Source organism: Podarcis tiliguerta (assembly GCF_965153285.1).
Source record: "Podarcis tiliguerta genome assembly, chromosome: 13".
Classification (NCBI taxonomy): domain Eukaryota; kingdom Metazoa; phylum Chordata; class Lepidosauria; order Squamata; family Lacertidae; genus Podarcis; species Podarcis tiliguerta.
The window spans coordinates 46,860,614-46,883,031 of NC_139546.1; the positions used below are offsets into that span (position 1 = coordinate 46,860,614).

A 22,418-nucleotide genomic window follows, 5' to 3' on the forward strand; every position below is an offset into this window, starting at 1 on the left:
TGGATTAAAACATCTCCTTTCCATCTCAGTCCTTCACTTCTTGCTTTTGTCTGCCATCCGTTCGTCTCTACAACCCTGTGATTTTCCTTCTCTCTGACCCTCTTTCCCATGCATATTTTCTTTTCCTTGAATCGCGGAATTATTGAGATGGAAGGGGTCCAAAGGGTCACCTAGTCCAACCCCCTGCAAAGCAGGAATCTCAGCTAGCTACGTAGCTCCTTAACGTGTGGACTAGACCACCAGGGCCAGGATATGAAAATCTGCCTCCAACAGAACTGCACCACCTGTTCATCTAGGTCAACTGATGCTGGGTAAACATGATCAATAGGCAGAAGACACTGGTCAGCAAAATGAATTGTTGTCACTCCACTCACCTTTCCTTTTATAGGACATGCTCTGCGGGGGGGGGGGGGAGACACAAAATCTGTGCTCTGGGAGAGTCTAAACCCTGGTGAGGAAGGATAGGCTAAGAGACAGTGACTAGCCAAAAGCCCCCCCAGTGAACTTCATGGTTATGTGCTAAACACACTTTGCTTCTACAATAATCAAACTTCAACATGATTTTGGAGGGAGATTAATCTATTCCCCACTTCTTTCCAGAACCCACCCATCACCTCAATCACTTTTATTCAGCCTTAGGCCAAACATGGATACATGGAAATTATTTAATCTGGGATAGGCTGAGGAGGTGGTGATGCTGAGGATGGGGTTTACATCACTTTTCACCCTGGGATTTCTCCTTAGGCTTCTGGGTGGGCTCCACGGTGCCTGCTGTGCGGGTAAACGTACAGGAGTATGAAGTGCCGTTGTTCCAGTCAGAGTAGGGGATTACCACCTGGCTGAGGGCCAAGAGGGAATCCTTGATGCTGCCCTTCAAGTCTTGGGGATTCACACGGTGACCTTTGAGGAGGGCATTCTTCACCCACTGGACAGAAACTTCACTTGCATTGAGCCCTATGACCATGCCGGTGAGGATTGTCGGTGCTCGCTGAAGGCTGCTTTCTTTATGGTTGGCGCGATAGAGGTTCTCATGGAGACCGTTCCCTTTGTCTTTTTAAGTTTTGGGTTGGAGAAAGTATGAGAGAAAGAGGCAACAGCTATTAAGTTTAGACATAATTGATGGACAACATTTATGACACCATTTAGTGCTGATTATTTTCTGCTGGATTCTCTGACAAACATTTTTAATCTGTAGATAGAGGATGTAAATCCTTAATGAAAGCTTAAAGGAGCAAAGGGGATTTAACTGAAGTTCTTGTGTGTGTGTGTGGACCTGAGTAGGAAGACCTGTGGCACATACATGGGGCTTCCTTGAGCTGAATGAGGACACGGTGGGATAGTGGAGATTCCAGGAATATTTACACAGCTCCTTCCCCCAACATATATAAAGAAACCGCCCAGCACAAAAAGCACCCCAGCCTTCCCAGAGAAGGTATTGGTGGGTTTGAAAACCAAGGATAGATAAAACCTTCCCATATCCAATGATACCATCTCTGCAGCAGCTAACTAGGTAGGGAGCTCCTTAAATGTGTGGACTTGGCCACCAGGGCAAGGATATAAAAATCTCCCTCCAATAGAAGGGCACCATCTGTTCATCTAGGTCACCCTATGCTGGGTAAACATGATCAACAGGGAGATGAAGGTTAGAAGGATCCTTGGGCTGGAGGTGGGAATGGTTTTTAATGGGGCTGGAAATTATTGTGGGAGACACCTTGGCCCCTGCAGGGTACACATTCTTTCCTTTCCTTCTCCCATTGTTACTTTCTGATAAAAACATGCATTTAGTATTGTTCAAGAACGGTGAAAAGCTTTCTGCAGAGATAAGAGGAGAATTACTGTTCAGACCTCCACCAGACTGATTGCAGTTTCAAGTTGTGTCTTTAGCCAATACTGGCACCGATATCATGGCAACTGGTGGGGAAAGTCTTATCTCAACAGGCCATAATGGAAAGCAGAAATGAATTTCTGAATTAAGGAGGAAGCAGTCTGGAAATGGTCAGTCCCTGAGAGGATCTTAAGCAATCTGGAAACAATCATCCCGCTCCCAAACCATGCTTTTCAAAGGAAAACTAAGTCCCAACTGTGTCGAGAGTTTTTACCTTCAGATTCATTGACTTTTGTTTCGGACTCAGGGAGGGATACTTGACAGACGAACTTCACCAAAACGACTTGTAGTGAAACTCTGATTAATGATATGCTACCAATACTTGCACTTATGATGCCGGAGGTGTTACCTGATTGGCCAACTTCCTCCCACGTAATCACCATGCCTTCGGGGACAGAGCCAGAGGCAGTGCACCCCAATATTGCACCTAAGGGAACAAAATAGATAGACAGACAGACAGACAGACAGACAGATGAAATTCCTGGCTTTTTAATGACTTTATATTACTGTTTTTGTGGTTTTCTGATATTGCTTTACAGTTTTTATGTTGCTTAGTGCACTGTTTAAGATTTAAGCAGCTTAGAAATTATTTAAAAATCAGCAAATGAATAAATGCCATAGGTTAAAACCTCTGCTTTTCATCTCAGTCCTTCCAGTCTTGCTTTTGTCTGCCTTCTGTTCTTCTCTACAGCCCTGTGATTTTCCTTTTCTCTGACCCTCTTTCCCATGCATATTCTCTTTCGTGGAATCATAGAATTCTAGAATTGAAAGGGACCCCAATGCTCATCTAGTCCAACCCCCTGTAATGCTTGCTTACTTACTTGCTTCATCCAAGCCTTTCTAGGCATTACAAAAATAGGGCATCATAAACATTTAAAATATATACAAATAAATAGCCATGTAAAATATATAATCATGAGGAATTTCATTGGGATTTTTTCCTGCTAAATAGTGCAATTTAGCACTCCAAGAGATACTATTAACAAAACCTCAGCCCCCCTTGCAGTTAATTCCGGGTTAATGTCAGACAGATAGAATCGGATATTTTCATTGTGCTGTGATGTTAGACTACCCAATAAAGGGGGGGGTAGCATGCGTTTGCGTAGCAGGTTGTAAAATGGACAGTAGAAAAGGATATGTTCTACAGTGTCTGGCACATTCAAAGAACATTCACAATGTCTATCATTTCTGGGGATGTTTAAAATACTGCCCTTGACAAAAGCTGAAGGAAAAACATTCAGTCGGGCTAAGATAAAGATCCTGAGTTGGACAGAAATTATTAATTTTTAGATATGTGACCCTGTTATCTCGGGGGAGCAAATTTTATTTACACCTGACTTGATGTTGTTCCCCCCCCCCCAATGTACCTTAATGTGTTTTGACTATTGCAATAAATATATTGCTCACTCGAATTATACAAGGGTTTCAAGATCTGATTTGAATACCAATAGATCTGATTTTCCTATGTAAGAGTTGGAACTTCTGGATTTATCAGAGTCCGTAAGTAGGTCAGAGAGTAGACTCAAAGGTTTCCAAAAAAATGGAAATGCAACCCGTATTTTATAGTGCTAGCCCACACTCAATATTCCACCGTGTGTATTCCTAGTTCTGCACACATTGTCTCATACATGATTGAACTTGGGAGCCCCAGGAGACGTCTCAAGATGGATGTGAGGGTGATCCAACTGAGACATCTGTCACCCCATTGATCGCCAAGGTTCATCTGGCTGACCTGGCTGGCTAGGCAGGTGTCCTCCTGTTTCATGTATGTCCCTCCCTAAGCTGCATGCTCGGTGGAAGAGGAAGACCATTCCACATAGGAGTGTACCGGTTCTTCGGTCAAGGCTTGATGATAGCTGTGTTTCTGTATAGATAGAACCTCCCTGATAGAACCTCCTCCTGTAATGCAGGAATATCAGCTAAATTATTTCAGCTACATACTTCGTGAGAGCCCTGCCTTCTTTGCCCCATCAGAAGAATGTCTCTTCCGTCCCCTAAATCTACAAAGATCGCAGCACACAGAAACAGGCACTTATAAATGTTAATAAAAGGGTATTTTTGGAAAGACTTTGAAATGACTATCCCATTTACTGCTGGCAAATAAGCAGAAAAGTTGGAGGAAGAGAATCCAAGGGTTGTTATTGCTCTGTTTCTAAGGGTGGTTCCAGATGCTCAGATTTCAGGTACATGCATGAGAAAGCTACAAAGAGGAGGGAAAGAGACGCAAACTCACGTGTAGCAGCCTGGGAAGAAGTCAGTGACAGGCTGGCCACGCAAAGGAGTCCCACAAATGGTAAGAAGATCTTGGCCCACATTTTAGGATTCAGTGTGAATGGCATGTGGGCCACCAGGCCTGCTTATATAGCATCCTGGGAGACTTTGTTTCCCATCAGTAGCTCCACCCAGACAATCCAAGAAGAGGCTATTCTATGAGGTTCTCAGAAAGTCCTTCCAGAATCTTGAGTGTAATTGGGGTTTGTGGGAAATCCTAATAGCTATGGGGAATTTCGCCTACTGTTATTATTTAATTTGCATTACTTAATTGTTATTATTTAATTTGTATACCACCCTTCATTAGCAGATCACAGGCAGTTCAGAACATCAAAGTACAATATGAGAACACAAAATATATAATCTTCTTCCCTGATCTTCTTTAGAGGACAAGATGCAGAATTCGCAAAATGGAGAGGGAACATTGTGACGTTAATTCTCTGCTGCCTTTTGATGAGGGAGCACCGATTGGCTAATGTTTGTCTGAGCCCCTTATTCATGTACAACACCCCTATATGTGGAACTGGCACATTTACCAGTGCTACGTAAGGTACGTTCTGTACTTGCAAGGAATTGGTTCTCTCTGCAGCCGGCACCACCACTTTCTTGTTTAACGTTCAAGGATTCTGAAAGGAGACTGGTTTTTTGGGCCTGTCTTCTTACTTATCTGAAACTACATGAGGCTTTCCCAGAATCTTTCCCAGAATTCTGCTTTCTGGTCAGGAACTATTGCTCCTCTCAATGACACATGTTCCCCAAGGAGTAGAGGAGCCCCTGTCTTGTAACATTCACATTCATCAGTAGTGGTTGAAAAACTGCTCTAAAAATGAATCTGTAAGCCTCCTCAATAACTCTAACTCCTCTCTCTTTTATATCCAGGTTACAATCCCTGCAAAGGTTTAAATGTCATGGTTTCTCCCCAGAGAATCATGGAGGCTTGCAGTTTGGCAGAAGTGCTGATTATTATCTCTTAGATTCTCTGACATTTCAAATCTCTACAGAAGACCAGGGTGGGGCTCCTCAGTGTAAATGGGATATGGGGGTGCCCCGCAAGACACATTTGTACGCAGGCAGCCCACCCCATATCCCCTCATGCAGGGTAGGTCACTGACAATGACCAGTGACACCCTCATGATGTCAAGCCCCCTTCCCAATCTCAATGTCAAGTTAGCTCCCAGGGAAGATGGGGAGCCAAGTGGCTCTTCAAAGGGACTTGGGCTAAATTGCAACTACGCTACAAAGTGAAAGGTAGCTGCAAGCTTAATAACAGCTTAAGGAACAATCCATGATGGGTTAATTGCTTCCATAAAGCAAAAAACGAAAACAAAACAAAACATGCACAAAAAGTCTGACTTGAAAATTCATTTTATGTGAATAGTAGCGTATTCAGCAACATATGCTAATGAGCAAAAACATGGAGTAGCTAGCATGAAACACCCGTTTCCAAATACTTCATTCATCAGTGTATTGCTGTAAAGCTGTCATGGGCTGGCCAGCGTTGGATGCCACAGACTGGTCTGACTCTGACCAGGAAGAAAGACAGTCCCAGACAGAGCAGATCATTAAGCAAACAATCTGTGAGCACCTAGAAAGGAATGCTGTGATCACCAATAGTCAGCATGGATTTCTGAAAAATAAGTCATGTCAGACTAACCTGATCTCATTTTTTGACAGAATTACAAGCCTGGTAGATGAAGGGAACGCAGTGGATGTAGTCTACCTTGATTTCAGCAAGGCATTTGACAAGGTGCCCCATGATATTCTTGTAAAGAAGCTGGTAAAATGCGGTCTTGACTATGCTACCACTCAGTGGATTTGTAACTGGCTGACTGACCGGACCCAAAGTGTGCTCATCAATGGTTCCTCTTCATCCTGGAGAAGAGTGACTAGTGGGGTGCCACAGGGTTCTGTCTTGGGCCCGGTCTTATTCAACATCTTTATCAACGACTTGGATGATGGACTCAAGGGCATCCTGATCAAATTTGCAGATGACACCAAACTGGGAGGGGTGGCTAACACCCCAGAGGACAGGATCACACTTCAAAATGACCTTGACAGATTAGAGAACTGGGCCAAAACAAACAAGATGAATTTTAACAGGGAGAAATGTAAAGTATTGCACTTGGGCAAAAAAAATGAGAGGCACAAATACAAGATGGGTTGGACTCGATGGCCCTTGTGGTCTCTTCCAACTCTATGATTCTATGATTCTATGATTCTACAGAGCAGCCTTTAACAGAGGAGGAAGAGAAGAACTGGGGGCCCCTTCCTTCAAGATTCCCAGTAACAGGGAGAATAGCAGATTCAGAAGTATCACAGTTGGAGGTTGAGGGAAATAGACAGCCCTGATAACTTTGCTAGGTAACCAGGAGGGAGGGAGCGTCTGAAAGGCTCTGCCTTTGAGAGCAGCGGTGATGCTGCTCCTTCCCCTCGGATTAGAAGGCAGGAAAGGGTTAAGGAGCAAGGGAAGCACAGGGGCAGGATGATGGGGAACTGGCGCTTCCTGCTGCGGAAGGGCAGGAGATTCAGACTGAGCAACTGATGTCTTGAGAGAAGTTGGCTCGATACTCCATCTATCTTTTGATCAATAACATTTGATGCTGAATACACTGCCATTCCCATAAATTAATTTTTCAAATCAGCCTTTCCGTGCACATTTTGTTATTTTGCTTTTGCTTATTATTATGTTTCTGTATTTACCGTATTTTTTGCTCTATAAGACTCACTTTTTCTCTTCTAAAAGGTAAAGGGAAATGTGTGTGCATCTTATGGAGCGAATGCAGGCTGCACAGCTATCACAGAAGGCAGAACAGCAAGAGGGTTTGCTGCTTTCACTGCGCAACGATCCCTCTTGCTGTTCTGGCTTCTGAGATTCAGAATATTTTTGTCTTGTTTTCCTCCTCCAAAAACTAGGTGTGTCTTGTGATCTGGTGCGTCTTATAGAGCGAAAAATATGGTAATTGCTTTCAAGGCAGCCTCAGAAAATTCAGGACAGTTGACGTGTATGTTATTCCTTTCTCACAAATGAGTCTAGTCACAAGGCAGCGGAGGTGTGAGGTCAGAGTGTTCCTTCTCTGTTTTGCTAATTCTGCATCTTGTCCTCTAAAGAAAATTGGGATAGTCATTCCGAAGGGAAAGGTCCCTTGGTTCCAAAACAAACATTTCTTTATTAATATTTGATACCAATCTAGCAGAGTTAGCATGCAGCAGAGCAAAAGGCAATGAACAGACCAAGGATCATCCCATTCTTGGCCAGATGCCAAGTCACAATGATCGTCAGACACTGGTCACAAGACTTGCATGTGCAAGAAAAGGGTACACGTCTCGCATGTACACCAGGTTTACCAGCAGTTAAAAACCTCAACCTGTTCTCCAAGCCCTTCACAAAAAGGAAAGTAATGAGGGGAGTAATAAAAATCAAGGCACATTGTCTTCCTTTGCATTTTCTGGTATCTTAAATTTGCACTTAAGTCAGTAATAATGTACTGCGCCGTTTATTTCCGGAGAAGTCGCCCTGTTTGCAGCATCAACAAAGGGCCTCGGGATGCTTTAAAAATGCAACACATTCCTACGTATACCCAGAAAAAACTCCCATTAATGCATCAATACATGAGCATTTGCTTACTTTTTACACACCGTTGCTGGCTAAAGGAAGCAGAAGAGGAGAGAGAAAGAGAAAACAAACTGTTTGCTCCCCACAGATGAAGAGACACTGTGTCTCACGCCCTTTCCCTACACATCCACCCTCTCCTTCTTTGAGCCTTCTCTTTAAGCCAGAGGTTTTCAACTCTTTTGAGTCCATGGCTCCCTTGACCAACTACATTCTTTCTTCGGCACCCGTGTGGGGCTCAGAAGCCCATTTATGTCACCCTTGCCTGCAGAGCTGGCAGCTTCTCACCCTTTTCCACACACCCTCCCAAGACTTGGTGGCCCAACGGAAACTGGCCAAAGGTGAAAGTGAGGCCAGCATCTTCAAGGCCGCCTCACCTCCTGGCTACCAGCACCCAATGGCCAGCCCCAGGGGCAGCTTTCGCTTGTATTAGGGTTGCAACAAACAGCTGTGCCCGACTTTGAGAGTCAGAAATCTGAGAGGACATCATAGGGGGGAGGGAAGGAAAGAGGGACAGCGGCCAGTGTTGCCCGTGGCACCCCTGACCACAATTCCAGGCACCTCAGGGTGCCAGGGCACACTGGTTGAGAACCACTGCCTTAAGCAATGGGTGCCTCTCACCCTCCTTAGATCATGCAGGCGTGTGTGTCCTTCCCCACCCACCAAATCGCCCATGTAGAGCTAGCGGAGGCCACCAGTTAGGGAGACCCACCCAAGGTTGCTTGCCGAGAGCCAGAGAACAAGGAAACTCTCCACCCTTTTTCTTTTCAACCTTTTCAACCCAACTTCAGGATTTGCCTGCGTGGCTTAATTTTGTCCTCTCTCACTTTGCCCCCTCCCACCTGTCCACTTCTCCCCCCTTAACTCTTTCCTGCCTTTTAAAAAACCGTTTCTTACCCTTTTGGCTCCTTTCTGATCTTGTCCGCCCCCTTCTGCTATGCCAATTTATACTACACAAACATATATAGATATAGATATGGTTGCCTCCAATGCTAGTCCTACTCAGAGTAGACTCACTGAAATGAATTTAAAATCCAACCATTAATTTCGGCCACCTGTCAGCCACTCAAATGTCGTACCTTCAGGGTAAATTCCAGCTACAGTGCACACCACTATTGCATCTAAGGGAACATAAATATTCAAATAGACAGACAGAAATACAAATAGATAGATAGATGTAATTCTTCTTAATTTTTGAATGACTATGTTACTCTTTTTATGGTTTTTCTGATACTGCTTTACAGTACACTGTTTAAGATTTTTTTTAATATAAAGCAGCTTAGAAATGATTTAAAAATCAACAAATCAATAAATGCCATAGGTTAAAAATCAACAAATGAATAAATGCCACAGGTTATTTGCTTTTGTCTGCCATCTGTTCCTCTCAACACCTCTGTGATTTTCTTTCTGTCTGACCCTCTTTCCCATGCATATTTTATTTTCATAGAATCATAGAGTTTTAGAGTTGGAAGGAACCCCACTGCTCAGGAAACGTGGTCAGCTGCAAGAATGATGTAACGGAGAGTGACGGATGACAACTGGACACTTAAAAAGAAATGATGCAGATATGGGAGGAAACGATCAACTTAGGTTTGCAACAGGAGCAGGAAACCTAATTTTAAGAATTTGTATTAAATTAAAGTAATTTGGTTGGATTTGAAATAATTTGGAAAATAAAAAGTACAACGGGAGAACACAAAATACATAATCCTGTTCCTCAAACTTTAGCAGACAAGATGCATAATTAGCAAAATGGAGAAGGAACACTCCGACCTTCCACCTCCGCTGCCTTGTGTGAGGATCCTTCCTTCATTAACACCTTGTGACTAAGCTCATTTGTAAAAAAGATTTTGGCAGTAAACCCCAAGGTTTACTGCCAATATAAAAGGTAAAGGGACCCTGACCATTAGGTCCAGTCGTGGCCGACTCTGGGGCTGCGGCGCTCATCTCGCTTTACTGGCCAAGGGAGCCGGTGTACAGCTTCCGGGTCATGTGGCCATCATGACTAAGCCACTTCTGGCGAACCAGAGCAGCGCACGGAAATGCCGTTTACCTTCCCGCCGGAGCGGTACCTATTTATCTACTTGCACTTTGACGTGCTTTCGAACTGCTAGGTTGGCAGGAGCAGGGACCAAGCAATGGGAGCTCACCCTGTTGTGGGGATTCGAACTGCCGACCTTCTGATCAGCAAGTCCTAGGCTCTGTGGTTTAACCCACAGCGCCACCCGCGTCCCTCTCTACTGCCAATATACATATACCTCAATTGCCTCAAATTTTCTGGGCCTGCCATGGAAACAATCAGATTTTTCCTTTGCCCTGAGATGTCCCGATTTAAGCTGCTCTTAAAGGGGCAGTGGGCGTGCAGCTACCTTTCACTTTAAGCGTAGCTGCAATTTGCCCATGTCCGCTTTAAGAGTCACTTGGCTCCTCATCCCCATGGGCACCGACCTGTCACTGAGATGGGGGGGTTGATGTCACAACACACACACACAGACGTTGGTAGGAGCCAGGAGTTGTGAATAAACTGCGTCTACAAGAGCACCAGCCAGATGCAGTGAAAGGTCTATGACTCCCTGCTGGACCTTCCTGAGGACCTCCAGGTGGCCCACACCCTGGCGGTGGTCTCTATCCCTGTTCTGTTCTGTTCTGGGCCTCCTTGCTGCCATCTCCGGAGCTGGGTGTTCCAACTGCATGGAGGACCCAGAGACCAAAGGGAAAGTCTCAGGACTTGGCAGTGGCTTGTTCTGCCTGTCCCCATCTCCTGGTCTGCCAGTGCCATTGTCTGCAAAAATGTTAATCAGGCAATGGCTTTTGCCACCTGCTTTGCTCCACAAGCAACAGTTCCCAGAATTCATTCAAGGGAGGGAGCAGCTATGGCTGTTAAAGTAGTATAAAAATGTTTTAAATAAATGACATGGCTGGTTAAAACTAGTCCAGCACTGGCATTTCCCTCCTGCTGAAAAAATTGCAGAAATCTAATCTTCCCATCTTCTCACCCACAAATATGGCAGAATTGTGTTCTGGCTCAAATAAAAAAAAATGACACTAATTGGAAACATGTAAAATACATGGGTATGGTCCTGTGTGGGGTATCATAATAGCACCTGCAAGGCACAAGATCATGAATGAGAAGTAGATATACAACGATAGGAGCCAATTCTAGGGGGGGCGTGGGTGCTTGGGCAAACTCAGCCCTCCAGCTGTTTTGGGACTACAGTTTCCATCATCCCTGACCACTGGTCCTGTTAGCTAGGGATGATGGGAGTTATAGTCCCAAAACATCTGGAGGGCCAAGTATATAAAGTAATGTGAAAACTGGGAATTACAGAGATAGATGGATTATATATAGATATCTAAAGATATATAGAGGTGTATAGATATATAGAGATATATAGATATATAGAGACCAGTGTGGTGTAGTGGTTGAGAGCGGTAGACTCGTAATCTGGGGAACCGGGTTTGCGTCTCTGCTCCTCCACATGCAGCTGCTGGGTGACCTTGGGCCAGTCACACTTCTCTGAAGTCTCTCAGCCCCACTCACCTCACAGAGTGTTTGTTGTGAGGGAGGAAGGGAAAGGAGAATGTTAGCTGCTTTGAGACTCCTTAGGGTAGTGATAAAGCGGGATATCAAATCCAAACTCTCTTCTTCTTATGTTCCCTTAGATGCAATATTGTTGTGCACTGCCTCTGACTCTTACCCTGAAAATATGACAGTTGAGTGGCTGGCGGATGGCCAACCAGGTGTTCAATCGGCCCATTCAATGAGCTGGAAAAACCGGATTGGGGTTACGAAGAGTGACTTATGGGAACCTCTTCATTTAAAACAGATCCCTGCAGCCACATGCAGTGCTTCCCAGAGTCTCTGCAGGGCATGGTGCTCTAACGAGAATGTGAAAAGGAAGGAAATGTTCCAATCAGAAATTCAATCAAAGTAAAGAACAAAGTGGATGAAATGGCAATGACAAATAACATATTGTTTTGTAAGCAGGTTTGAGACTGTGAAACGGCCGTGTCTCCCAAGCCACGGAAACTTGGAAATGGAGGCAGAACCATCAAAAGTCAGACTCCTAACTGCCCGGCTTCAGCTTGTGAGGCCTGCAGTTGGGGGTCTCCTGTGAGATGACCAAGTCTGCAGATGACACTATTGTTCAAGGTCAGTTAAACTAAAAGCGATCACGAACAGTTCCAAAAGGACCTTTGCAAAGTGAGTGAACGAGCAGTATTACAGGCAAAAATGCAGCAGGAGAGCGGCCCATCTAGTGCATTCCAAAATCCCTGTTGCATAGTCTTCAATGACAACAGAAGAAAAGGATCCTCTGCATAATATTACATGCACACACATACCACTGACTTCTAAATTCACCTCTCCAAAGTGAGCGAATGAGCAGTAAAATGGCAAATGCAATTCTGTGTAAACAAGAGTAACAAGAGGCATGACTGAGAAAGAAAGCTTAATTTCACATAGACGCTTGTAAGGTATGAACTGGTGGTGACTGACATTGAATGAGACCCTGAGGTTGTGGTAGATATCTCAGTTGAGATGTCAACCTAGTCTGTGGCAGCTGTAAAAAAGGGGCCTGTGTCCCTTTGGAGAATAGAAAACACAGTGGAGACTGTTGTAGCTTTAAGAAATATGCTTTATTCACCTATTTACATCTTCAGTCTGCATAGTGGGAGTCCAGATCTCATGGCATGGTCATTTCACAAGGCAGCAGCGAAGGCATCCTTTAGCCTGCCTGCCCAAGATGGAGCTCAGCTCCTCTCCTGCTGCTTCTTCCCAGCAAACCTTGCTCAAAAACTGCATTTTCCTGTCTCCTCAAACAACCCTCATCACCTGAAACTGGTCTCTGTACACACCTCAGGGGCAAGGGGAAGCAGTCCTCTTGCATTCTTAATGGCCCTCCATTGTTCTTTTGATAGCCATAGCTCAGACAGGTTGGTTTGCATAAGCCAGCCCAGGAATTTACTGTCTGGCACAGCTCTGCATCTTGTACTTTATTTATTATTATTTTTTAATTATTAATTTTCCATAATTTTTTTAAACAAACAAACAAAGAAAGATAAATCTCAACTGTATTTAAACCAAACTTAGTAACATTGTTAAGTGACTTCCTCATATCCCCCTGGTTGAATTTCAGTGTATATCATTTTAACGGGTTTCCAAAACCTAAATTCTTAGAAAATTAACTTAATCACTTAACATCTTTCTTTCTTTCCAATTCAGCATTAAACATATTAATTCATCACATTACATATTTAAATCCTAAGCCTATCTGGTATTTGCAAGCTTTTCCAGTTAAATTAACTTAACTAAATAGTCTTTAAATTTCATTCATTCTTCCTGGTAATCCTCCTCCTTCTGGTCACGGACTCTTCCAGTCAGGTTGGCTAGCTCCGAAAAGTCCATAATCTTCATCTGCTAATCTTCCACTGTTGGAACTTATTGTGTTTTCCAATTCTTAGCTAGTAGCATTCAAGCAGCGGTTCTGGCATACAAAAATAATTTAACATCTTTCTTGGGCTGAAGGGGTACAGTTAGGGTTACCCCAGAAAGCCCTAAAAACTGTTTGTGAATTCCCCCCCCCCAGTCAGGCCTCGGCGTACGCATTTTAAAAACTGCAATTTCCTCTAAGACAAAAAGCACAAGCTAAGCAGTCCTCTTTGTAACAAAAACGCTGTAACAAACCTAGAGCTGAGAACAGAAAACCTTTCGGTTCCCAGATCTAAGCAAACTTGTCCTGGTACATTGATTTGCAACATACTTCCGGGAACAGAACCAGGGAACGAAAAAAGCAACATTCTATGTAAGAATGTGTGAAGGGGGACAGGGAAAAGGGGTTTGAAAAAAAGGATAAAACCTGCTTGTAAAATGTTTTCGGTGCGGCCTGTCTTTTGTGAACTGAATCACACAGGTGCCTCTGCCCCTCCGGATGGCAGAATAAAACGCTCTTTCTCTGGATTAACCCCTTGGTGTCGTTTGGCTCCTTTTGTCTCTGCTCGGGTGCAACAATTATTCCTACCCATGGATTAAAAAGGCTACATATTTCTGGTGCATTGGCCGGGAATAACCACGTTCCCCGAGATCGAGGGACAAAGAGGTCCAGGGCGTCACTGCAAGGCGAGCAGCTCAGGATCCTGGGTCAACAGTTCCAGCGCGCATCCTGCCATCTTCGTGGGAGGGACTGGCCACCCGTTCCTGAGTGGACACGCGACAAGTGACGGAGAGAAAGAGCAACGGCCGTGCAGAAAGAAGGTACCTCGAGGAACAAGGTAAGCTCCACAGGGTATAGGTGGGAGCAATAAGAGAGTCTGATCAACTCCGCCAGCAGGGTAGAAGAAGTGCCACTGGTTTTGGTATTGCCCAGAAAAGCAGCAAAAAGGGTGCTGCAGGGCACCGGTCGAAGTCTAAGCGCTGCCGGTTATGGTTGGTTTTGTGCCCAGAAGAAGCAGTAGAGTGCTCTTGGGCCCCGGTCGAAGTCTAAGCGCTGCCGGTTATGGTTCTTTTTTGTGTCCAAAAGAAGCAGTAGAGTGCTCTTGGGCCCCGGTCGAAGTCTAAGCGCTGCCGGTTATGGTTCCTTTTTGTGTCCAAAAGAAGCAGTAGAGTGCTCTTGGGCCCCGGTCGAAGTCTAAGCGCTGCCGGTTATGGTTCTTTTTGTGTCCAAAAGAAGCAGTAGAGTGCTCTTGGGCCCCGGTCAAAGTCTAAGCGCTGCCGGTTATGGTTCTTTTTTGTGTCCAAAAGAAGCAGTAGAGTGCTCTTGGGCCCCGGTCGAAGTCTAAGCGCTGCCGGTTATGGTTCCTTTTTGTGTCCAAAAGAAGCAGTAGAGTGCTCTTGGGCCCCGGTCGAAGTCTAAGCGCTGCCGGTTATGGTTCTTTTTGTGTCCAAAAGAAGCAGTAGAGTGCTCTTGGGCCCCGGTCGAAGTCTAAGCGCTGCCGGTTATGGTTCTTTTTGTGTCCAAAAGAAGCAGTAGAGTGCTCTTGGGCCCCGGTCGAAGTCTAAACGCTGCCGGTTGTGGTTATTTTTTGGGGGGAAAGGGATTGGGGGAGGTGCATGGGTTTTTGTTTTTTTCTGAATGTGCGTGTGGGGACACTCCAGTGAATGTTTTGAGTGTGTGAGACGTTGAAAGCAACGTCCGGCCTGTGACTGAGTGAGAGAAAATAACGTTAGGAGGGCTGAGTGTCCCAGTGTCCCCAGGATCCCAGAGTCATGGGAAATAAAAGCAGTAAAACAATTCTTGAGACACCACTACAGAGCTTTCTGGAAAACTGGAGAAGTGCCACGAAAGCAGAAGAGTGGGGATGTAAACTCAAACAAAACAGACTCCAACATTTATGTGAAGTTGACTGGCCTTCGTATTTACCAGAATGGCCTCCTGGAGGATCCTTTGATCCAAACTTGGTCAACATTTTATGGAGTAACATTTTCAAGGCCCACATAGATCAGATTCCCTATATTTCTATCTGGAAAGCCAATGTGGATCAAAATCCCTCATGGCTTCGGAAAAATAGAATTGTGACTGCCCAAGTCAAACTGTGTTCAGTACAATTACAAGTTAAAAAGCCACCAGTTTTGCCAGTCCCAGAAGAAGAGGAAGGAATAATAATTTGCACCCTCCACCCTATGCAGCAACTGCACCAGGGCTAAATGAGGTTCCCCTTACCCAACCCCCTTTTGATCCAAGCAAGGAAGGTGATGATGATGACTTCAGAAAAACTCTAGATAAAGAGATAAGATGGACTAGTAAGCAGTCTGACAGAGTGCTCCAGTATGTAGAACCGTTTAAAACAGAACTGGATGTGGCTTCTTGGTTCTAGAAGCAGCACAATGCAAGGATGTGAATTGGCAGACAGAAAGAAACAGAGCAGAAGGCTTTGAGAGCCGCATGGGACAGAACTGTTAAAAAAGAGACAATTAAAAACCCAAGGGATTGAAAGCCCTGGGATTACAATATTGACCATTGAGGAAATCCGCAAGATACATGCCCTCAGGGCAGCGGACAATACTGATTTTGCAATTGAGGCAGCTAAAACTCCACTTTGATGGCCCACCCACTGACTGTACGACCCCCTGGAGTCATCTGATGTACAGGACCACAGACCTCCAAGCACTTTAAACCAGAATCCTTCTTTCGAAGAGGACCCAGCCAAAATAATTAGGGGTTTGTCTTCAAGCAGCCAGAAAGCCAAAAATGCAAGAGGGTGTCCACGGGAGGGAAAGAAGACGCCTAGGGAAGAAGCCAGTGCACCATCTGCAGGCAAGAGGGTCATTGGGAAATGGAATGCCCATAGGCCCCACGCCCGACACACCCCACCCCCACAGGCTGGGAACAATAAGATTTCTCAAAAATGATTTCTTCTCATCTCTGTTCTTGCTAAAAGACTGTTGCAGCTAGAAGCGAGTGAACTAACTGTTTCTCATTCATGCAAGTAACAGGACATCAGCTTTTTTTTTTTTTTCTCCTTGCGCCAGGCGCTTGGAGGTAGCTTCAGAGCGTTATCTCTTGGCTGCTATCCCAAGAGGAAAATGCTGCATTCTCACCAGCCAGCTACCCTGAACCCCACACTCTCTGGATTTACGGTTCAGCCACAAAAAACCCAGAAGGCCAAGGGGGAAAGTGACTTTCTTAAAAAGCAAGTGAATGCTTTCTGTGAACTTTGTCAAGTTTTTCTTTTTAGGTGCAATTTTATTCTGAAAAAGGAGCCGCAGCATAACATAGGAATTTTGAAACTTTGATATTTTGCCAGAAGCAAGGGAACACATTGGACACTAGCAAACTAGGCAGATGAAAACTGAAATTTGCAACATGGCTTACAGGCCACGAGAGCTCTGAAACTTAGAGCACACGAATGAGACTTTAAAAAAAAAAAATCTCAGCTGGCAAAACTAAACCCAAGGAACAGAACTGTTAACCCCTTGCGAAGTTTCCTGCCAAGCATACCCTTTTGAATTAATGTTTGCTAGGCCTATACCTTAGGTGCAAATGCTATCTGTCAATGTACAGTCGTTCTGCCGTGTGTTTCTTTTTCTCTTCTCTTGACAGGTAAACCGGCCAGAGGCTGTCCTGTTTCTCTACAGCTGTTAAAGTCACCAGCATCTGTGACACCTGATCTGCACTGGCCCCTTCGACTCACCCCAGACGTCCAGACATCGCTCCAGCCTTGTTGGAAGAGACCCAAGACGTCCAACGCCCACCAGACGACTGGACGCCCACCACACTACAGCCCTGCTCACGTCACTCCGGAAGCTGGCGTTTTGCACGGCTCAAGAATCCAGCATGGATTGAAAGAGGACATTTTCACATTTTCTTTTCTTTCCTTTTGCATAACTGAACTTTATTGAAGGTACCTGGGCATGGTTTGCTTTACGCCACCCCTGCAGAGGAGGGTGTCTAGTGAGTCTTTTCTTTCAGCGTAATTACACCCCAGCCCACTCTCTAGCACTTACCTAAGCCCCTCCACTTGCATACAATGGCTCAAATACGACTGTGGGTCCCCGTGCTGGTATTTCTGCTGCCTTTGACCTTTGATATGCCAATACCACTCACAGTGACCAGACAACTGCTGCAATCGTGGGGGGCACACCACACATATAATAAGTGGATTCAGGTTGCTGAGATGGTTGTGTTCTCTGCAAATCGGACCAATTGTGCCGTTTGCACTCTGGCCCCTGTAGATGCTCTGGGAGGAATGCCACTCCTCCCTGTGCCTTGGAATGAATCCTTGGTTACAACTCCACTTGTTGCCTTCCAGCCTCTGGGCAACCATTCTTCTTTATGGAATCATTCCGTCCCTTTCCAGGTTCACAGGATCACTGGCTGCCTTTGTGTCAACAAATCAAATGACGCCAGTGACGCTCAGACCTATGTGGGCACTTCCCACTGTGATCGTGCCTTCCCAGCCCCAACTGACATGCTTGAGTCCAAGACAGGAACTTTTTCTGGTTCCAAATTGACTGCATGCCTGGCCCGCTTGCTGACAGGCAGCATATCTGCCCATGGTCAGGACGTTTACTGGGTGTGTGGCAGAAAGGCCTATCATGCCCTCCCAAGAGGATGGTATGGGGTCTGTTTTCCAGCCTACTTAATACCCCCCATGTGGATTCCTGACCAGATACCCTCTGCACCCCCTAGAAGGAGGCGTTCGGCTGACCTGGCAACACTTGCAGGAGGCAGCTCCCAGGATTGGGGCCAAAATCAGTGGCCTCCGGAAAGGATACTGGCCCATTATGCGCCAGCCTCCTGGAATCGGGGAGAGAAAATCTCTGGGGCAAGGGGACCAATCTATAACTTGAACCGCATAATCAGACTCCAGGCAGTGGTAGAGATTGTTGCTAACACAACAGCCACGGCCCTTAGGCTAATTGCCACGCAATTGGATGAGACACGCCATGCGTTTCTCTCAGTCCGATTAGCGTTGGACTTTCTCCTGGCGCAACATGGCGGCTTTTGTGCAGCCTTAAATCTCACAGGTGGGGCCTGTTGCTTTAACATTTCTGATCATGGTGAGGCCATTCGCAATTTGGCAGCAGGACTTGAAACAGTGGCCCATATTCCTACCCAAACCTGGGAGGGATGGGACATGTCATGGCTTGACTGGTTGCCAAAACTAGGATGGGTAAAAGGCCTGTTTTTGCTGCTGCTTGGCCCACTTTTCATTTTGCTAATTTTTTGCTTTTCTGTACCTTGCTTGCTGCAATGCTTGCATACAATGACACGCAATATGATTTCTCGCATGCTTCACCCCCAGATTATAGCTCTGACCCGAGAATATCAGCCTGTGTCTTCCTGGGACGAGCCTTTTTGAGAAAAAGGCTGTCCAAAATTGAGAGGTATGGAATGAAGGGGTACAGTTAGGGTTACCCCAGAAAGCCCTAAAAACTGTTTGTGAATTCCCCCCCCCCAGTCAGGCCTCGGCGTACGCATTTTAAAAACTGCAATTTCCTCTAAGACAAAAAGCACAAGCTAAGCAGTCCTCTTTGTAACAAAAACGCTGTAACAAACCTAGAGCTGAGAACAGAAAACCTTTCGGTTCCCAGATCTAAGCAAACTTGTCCTGGTACATTGATTTGCAACATACTTCCGGGAACAGAACCAGGGAACGAAAAAAGCAACATTCTATGTAAGAATGTGTGAAGGGGGACAGGGAAAAGGGGTTTGAAAAAAAGGATAAAACCTGCTTGTAAAATGTTTTCGGTGCGGCCTGTCTTTTGTGAACTGAATCACACAGGTGCCTCTGCCCCTCCGGATGGCAGAATAAAACGCTCTTTCTCTGGATTAACCCCTTGGTGTCGTTTGGCTCCTTTTGTCTCTGCTCGGGTGCAACAATTATTCCTACCCATGGATTAAAAAGGCTACAGGGCAATTCCAAATCTATTATTCCAAGAAGAAAGGCCTCTGGTTTCTTAATAAATGTATATTTCAACATTTTTTTCAATTCATTATAAATCTTCTCCCAGAAGTCTTCATATCCCAATTAATCAAAACCCTAGCATTTATTCATTCCTTGGATTTAGTGGGTTTCATTATTGTTCAGTTATGAGTGTCAGTTAAAGGGACCAACTGCCTCTTCTTGTTTTCTTGCCTCAGACGTGCCTCGTGCTGTTGTATCTAGTTTCTCTCATTATGACAGTTTTCTTTATCATTAAAGCTTAGTTTCCATTTATGTGAGCCACTTATTTTTTTCTCATAACAAAGGAAACTGCTCAGGAAAAGTGTTGAATGTCCTAAACCGCATGAGTGAGGGGATATTCCCAGTTTGCCAGGAGGATTCATTTTGTAAAACATCCCCCACCTACAAAACAATTGGGTTATGAGCCCAGTCTGACATAGAGAGAGAAAAAATTATGGCCACGTATATAAAAGCTGTGAAAGCCCTTGAGCCTGCTGTACCTGTTCTCACTGTTGCGCAGCGGTAAATTAATCAAGCAGAGTCTTCTCCATAAGCAGAATAAAACTTTACTGAAGTAAATAAACTTGTTCATAAACAGCATAGTCAAAAAGCATACACAGAGTGCTCATAATAGCTAGCTTAGTCTTCACAGAGGCACAGATCTTGGTTACTGATTAACTGTAGTCCTGGAGCCGCTCTGTCTGCAACAACACAACATACTGCCTGAGACACACACACACACACACACACACACACACAAACAAACACAAACACACTACCCTGAGGCCCACAGAGATGGCTGGTTACATTTATAGGGGAAATGAGTCATGAGTCACAGTGACACAGCATTTTACTGCTAACTGTTAGGCTTGAAAGATTTGTGTAGGCCTCGTAGGCCGCACTGCCTAGGCCTTGCCTGCTTCTGCTCTCAGGAACCTTTGTCTCATGACACTCACTTCAAGCAACTATCCTTTTATGGAGATTTCGGTGAAGAATGAGCTGGTGAAAAAGGATTTGTGAGCAACAATTGAAAAATCTGCACCAGCAGAAGAGGCAGAAAAAGTAAAGCAGGAAAAGAAGGGCAGAAAGGCGAGGGCAGAAATTTCAACTTATGTGAGTGACAGTGACTTGCACCACATAAGAGATTTTAAGACTGCCAAAGAGTTGTGGCAAGGTCTGAAAGAGTTGTATGAGAGAAACACTCTGAATAAGAGACTGTATCTATCAAGAAAGCTTTTTAATATAAAATTTAAAGAAAATGGAGATTTAGAAACGCATCCAAGTCAAGTGACAGAGTTGAGGGATCATTTAAATACTATAGGCAAGAAATTTGAAGAAGAGGACAAAGTGGTTCTAATTCTGTCAAGTCTGCCTGAAAGTTACAGTTCTTTGATACATGCACTAGAGACTAAATATAAACTTGATATAAAAATGTTGTACAGTGGTGCCTCGCAAGACGAAAAGAATCCATTCCGGGAGTCTTTTCGTCTTGCGGTTTTTTCGTCTTGCGAAGCAAGCCCATTAGCGGATTAGCGCTATTAGCGCTATTGGCTAAAAAAGGGCTAAAAACGGCTTTTGGGGGGGGGATTAGCGGTTTTGCTGCTAAAATGCTTTTAGCAGCTTAGCAATTCAGAATAAGGGGCTTTGGAGCAAAAAAAAAATATCGATTTTTTTTCGTCATTTTTCGTCTTGCAAAGGGGTTTTTCGTCTTGCTAGGCATTCGTCTTGCGGGGCACCACTGTATCAAGACTTAAGGAGGAGGCTGCTAGGAGAGCTGAAAAGACAAAAGAATGTGAAGCGCAAGTATTTGCTGTACAAAAGACTCATAAGTATAATTTTAGAAATGAAACTGCTTTACAAAGTGTAGATAAAAGAGACAAAACTAGATGCTTCTCCTGTGGGAAAATAAGACATTCTTCAAGGAATTGTACAAAACAGAGTGGCACGATTAAAGAAAGGTTCCAGGGTGGCAACAGAAAACAAACTAAAAATGCTTTTGCAGTTCATCAGAACTATCTAGCAGCAAAACTGGTGCTATTTACAGCAATTATACTAGTTGGTTAATTGATTCAGCAGCTTCAATGCACATGTCGTGTGATGCTGTTTTTCCCAGAGAGTTAAATGAATATTAATCAGAGACAGCTACAGCTGTAAATGTGCACTAAGTTTCTGTGTAAAGGAAAAGGAGCAGGTTTGCTCAAGTGTGTTGCAGGCAGAAAAATGGTTTGTAATGAAGTGAGAAATGTAGTTTACTTGCCAGAATTAACATACGGTTTTCTGAGTGTGTCAACTCTGAACAAGCATGGTTTAAATGTAAATTTTAATAGCAACAGATGTGTGATTACCAAAGATGGAGTTTTGTGTGCATAAGGTTTTGGAAATAATGGAGTCTTTGTGCTCGATACAAGTCAAGAAATACGGTTAAGAAGAATTCAAGGGCAGCCTGTGTTCAACTGTGGCACAAAAGGCTTGGGCATAGAGATTTCAGGATAATAGCAGACCTGCCAAAGAAAGGTTTGGTGAGAGGAATGGAAATTAAACCTTGTAAAGTTGACCTGAAAAGTGAAATATGTGAATATTGTTTGTTGGGGAAGGGAAGAAGACCTTCTGTTCCCAAGCAAAGCCATAGAAGTTCAACAGAGCCTTTGCAACTTATTCATACTGATATATGTGGTCCAATTCAAACAATGTCTCATGGGAAATGTAAGTATGTATTGTTTATTTACAATTATTCCAGATACTGCACAACCTATATTTAAAACAGAAACTGCAGAGGAATTGGAGATGCAAGTGTTGAAAATCAATTCGGGAGATAGCCACAAGCAATACTTTCAGAGAATGGTGGTGAGTACATGTCATATCACATCAAATCTTATCTAGATGAAAATGGTATTAAACATTTGCACACTACCCCATTTACTCCAGACCAAAATGCAATAGCGAAGAGAAAAAATCGCTCTCTGATAGAGATGGTCAGGTATGTTGACGGAGTCTAATTATCATTTGAATATTGGGGTGAGGGACTGATGACAGCAACATATTGGCAGAGCAGACTGCCAACAAAAGCTACAAATAAAATAGCATTTGAACTTTGATTTAGAAGAGTACTGAACATCTGTCACGTTAGAGTCTTTGGTTCAAAGGTTTTTGCATATGTGCCAGCCCAAAGACGTACCAAACCTAGCACCAGGACTGAGTTAGGAATATTTGTCAGCTTTGAGAAGGGTTGCAAAGGTTACAGAATTCTTAATCCATAGACAAGAGAAG

General features: G+C 44.4%; 2 protein-coding genes across 10 annotated transcripts in view; one reads left to right on the top strand and one right to left on the bottom strand.

Annotated features, from left to right (window-relative positions):
* The window catches only part of LOC310663080 (uncharacterized protein), a 192,067-nt gene that overhangs the window by 145,610 nt on the left and 24,039 nt on the right, over positions 1–22,418 (top strand). The window lies entirely within an intron of this gene.
* Positions 644–4,206, bottom strand: LOC310663185 (uncharacterized protein). The gene is made up of 3 exons (XM_083410856.1): positions 4,119–4,206; positions 2,235–2,312; positions 644–1,002 (listed from the first exon to the last, which is right to left on the bottom strand). The coding sequence occupies exons 1-3, from the start codon at positions 4,198–4,200 to the stop codon at positions 716–718; spliced, it is 447 nt and encodes a 148-aa protein (XP_083266982.1). The 5' UTR covers positions 4,201–4,206; the 3' UTR covers positions 644–715.